The sequence below is a fragment of the Poecilia reticulata genome, linkage group LG15, assembly GCF_000633615.1.
Source record: "Poecilia reticulata strain Guanapo linkage group LG15, Guppy_female_1.0+MT, whole genome shotgun sequence".
NCBI lineage: Eukaryota > Metazoa > Chordata > Actinopteri > Cyprinodontiformes > Poeciliidae > Poecilia > Poecilia reticulata.
Window position 1 is genome coordinate 29,716,700 of NC_024345.1, and position 2,163 is coordinate 29,718,862.

The 2,163-nt window shown below is 55.8% G+C and overlaps 1 protein-coding gene across 1 annotated transcript in view; it reads right to left on the bottom strand.

Annotated features, from left to right (window-relative positions):
- LOC103477425 (echinoderm microtubule-associated protein-like 6) overlaps positions 1-2,163 on the bottom strand; it is a 54,480-nt gene that overhangs the window by 3,539 nt on the left and 48,778 nt on the right. Inside the window, 5 exon segments of the mRNA XM_017308829.1 lie at positions 102-446; positions 563-751; positions 820-934; positions 1,649-1,806; positions 1,949-2,157. Coding sequence (XP_017164318.1) covers positions 102-446; positions 563-751; positions 820-934; positions 1,649-1,806; positions 1,949-2,157 — 1,016 coding nt within the window.

Here is a 2,163-nt window from a genome sequence, read left to right on the forward strand (position 1 = left end):
CTGGTTCTGACCGGACCCAGCTGGTTCTGACCGGACCCAGCTGGTTCTAACTGGATCTGACTGGTTCTGACTGGTTCTGACCGGACCCGTCTGGTCCTGACCTGAACCAGCTGGTTCTGACTGGTTCTGACCGGACCCAGCTGGTTCTGACCGGACCCAGCTGGTTCTAACTGGGTCTGACTGGTTCTGACCGGACCCGTCTGGTTCTGACCTGACCCAGCTGGTTCTGACTGGATCTGACCGGACCCGTCTGGTCCTGACCGGACCTCCTACCGGATGTCCTGCAGGCCGGCGCTGCGGTCCCGTTTCTTGGTCCAGATCTTCAGGGAGTTGGCGAGGAGGAGGAGGAACTCCCCGTTCTTCATCCCGACGGCCAGCATCTCCCCGTCGCAGCTGAAGCTCACGCAGCGGGCGGCGTGGCCGACACACACCTTGTTCAGGAGTTTCTGCCAACAGAGCCGCCATCCGGACGTCAGCCACGGAGCAACAGAACCATCCGGGAATCGTTTCTATTAAATCTACTTCTGAAGCGCCGATGATCTTCATCATGGCGGTGCGTCACCTTGTCGCTCAGGTCCCACAGCCTGATGGTGGCGTCGTCGCTGGCCGTGACGCAGAGCTCCTTGACCGGGTGGGCAGCCAGACCCCAGATGCCCCCGCGGCCGTGGCTGTCCAGCAGCCGGTTGGACGCCGCGTTCTTCTCCCCGACCTCCAGGATCTCCCCGTCCTTCGTTCCCACCAGGATCTTCCCCTGAGGAAGAGGAGCTGGTGAGGAATCGGCAGCAGGAGGAAGAGGATGAGGGGGAACGTGAGTCGGACCTTCCCTCTGCAGACGGAGCGGACGCACTCCACCTGCTGACCCGTCTCCAGCTGGAAGGCCCGGCAGCGCTTCATCTCCTGGTCCCACAGCTTCACGGCTCCGCCCTCTTTGGTCCTGATGGCCGAATCCAGAGCAACGATTCAGACTGAAACATCCATCAGGTGAAGGTTTCACTCTCCTCCTCCCACCGGGATGAAAACAGGAGTTTTCACACAATCATGTTTTATTCTCCAAGAGCCTGAAAAGACCCGATTCTGATGGACTAAATGTGTCATTAAAGGGACAGTAACTCGTCGTTTCCAGGAACATAGTGCAATTTATAACACATATGAAATCATAAATGTTATATGTGACTTAAAAGAAATGTGACTACACAATATAACGCTTCTGTCTCTTTAAGAAGCTCCTGCTCTCTGAAGCTCCGCCTCCAGGAAGTTGTCCCAACATGGCTCCTCTATTAACCCTTTATGTTTTAGCAGCAGCTCCTATAATGAGATCAGCTGATGTTAGCTAATTGCTGCTGGCTAGTCTGAAGGAGCAGGGGAAGCAGTAGCTGGAAACTGCAGCTGTGAGGTGGAGCTGTGTCCTTGTGGGCGGGGCTAGGTCCACCCAGGCGTTTTGCAGGGTTTGTTTTTAATGAGGGAGAAACTTTCTAACATTATGTAATGCTCAAAACGTTACGTTAAACCGCCCCTTTAACAGAAGAAGCTCTTTAGTTCTCAGCAGAACCTTTTGAACAAACTTTGGTTCTAAATCAGGCCCGTTTGGGTCCCGGTTCCTCTGACGTGAGGCTAAAGCAGCAGCAGCAGCAGCAGCAGCTCCACTCACGGCCGCTCCTTCCCTCCAGTGACGATGAGTCCGTCTCTCAGCGTGGTGTACATGGTGAACACCGGCCCCGTGTGGGCCTTCGCCACCAGCCTCAGCAGGAAGTGATGTCGCCACACGTACACGTCGCCGTTGATGGCGCCGGTGAACGTCAGGTTGTTCTGGGAATAAACGCTGAGGTCAGTCTGTTTACCTGCTGCTCAGGTGGGTCAATAATGAGCTGATCTAAGGTTCCTGCATCACAGCCACCTGCAGAGACACCAGGAAAACCCGGACCGGATTTAAGAACAGCAGAGAACTCACAGCACCGAAGGCCACAGAGAGCATGGTCTGCATCCGGCCGTCCGGCACCGACCCCACCACTCCCTTCTTGTACATCAGCGCGCCGCCAGCCAGAGTCCAGAACTTCACATGTTTGATTCCCACAGAAACAAACTGGGAGTCCGAGTCCGGCCGGAACTCCACCACGAAGATCCGGTCCGGATGTCCGGCTTTACTGCAAACCCGAGATCCTGAAA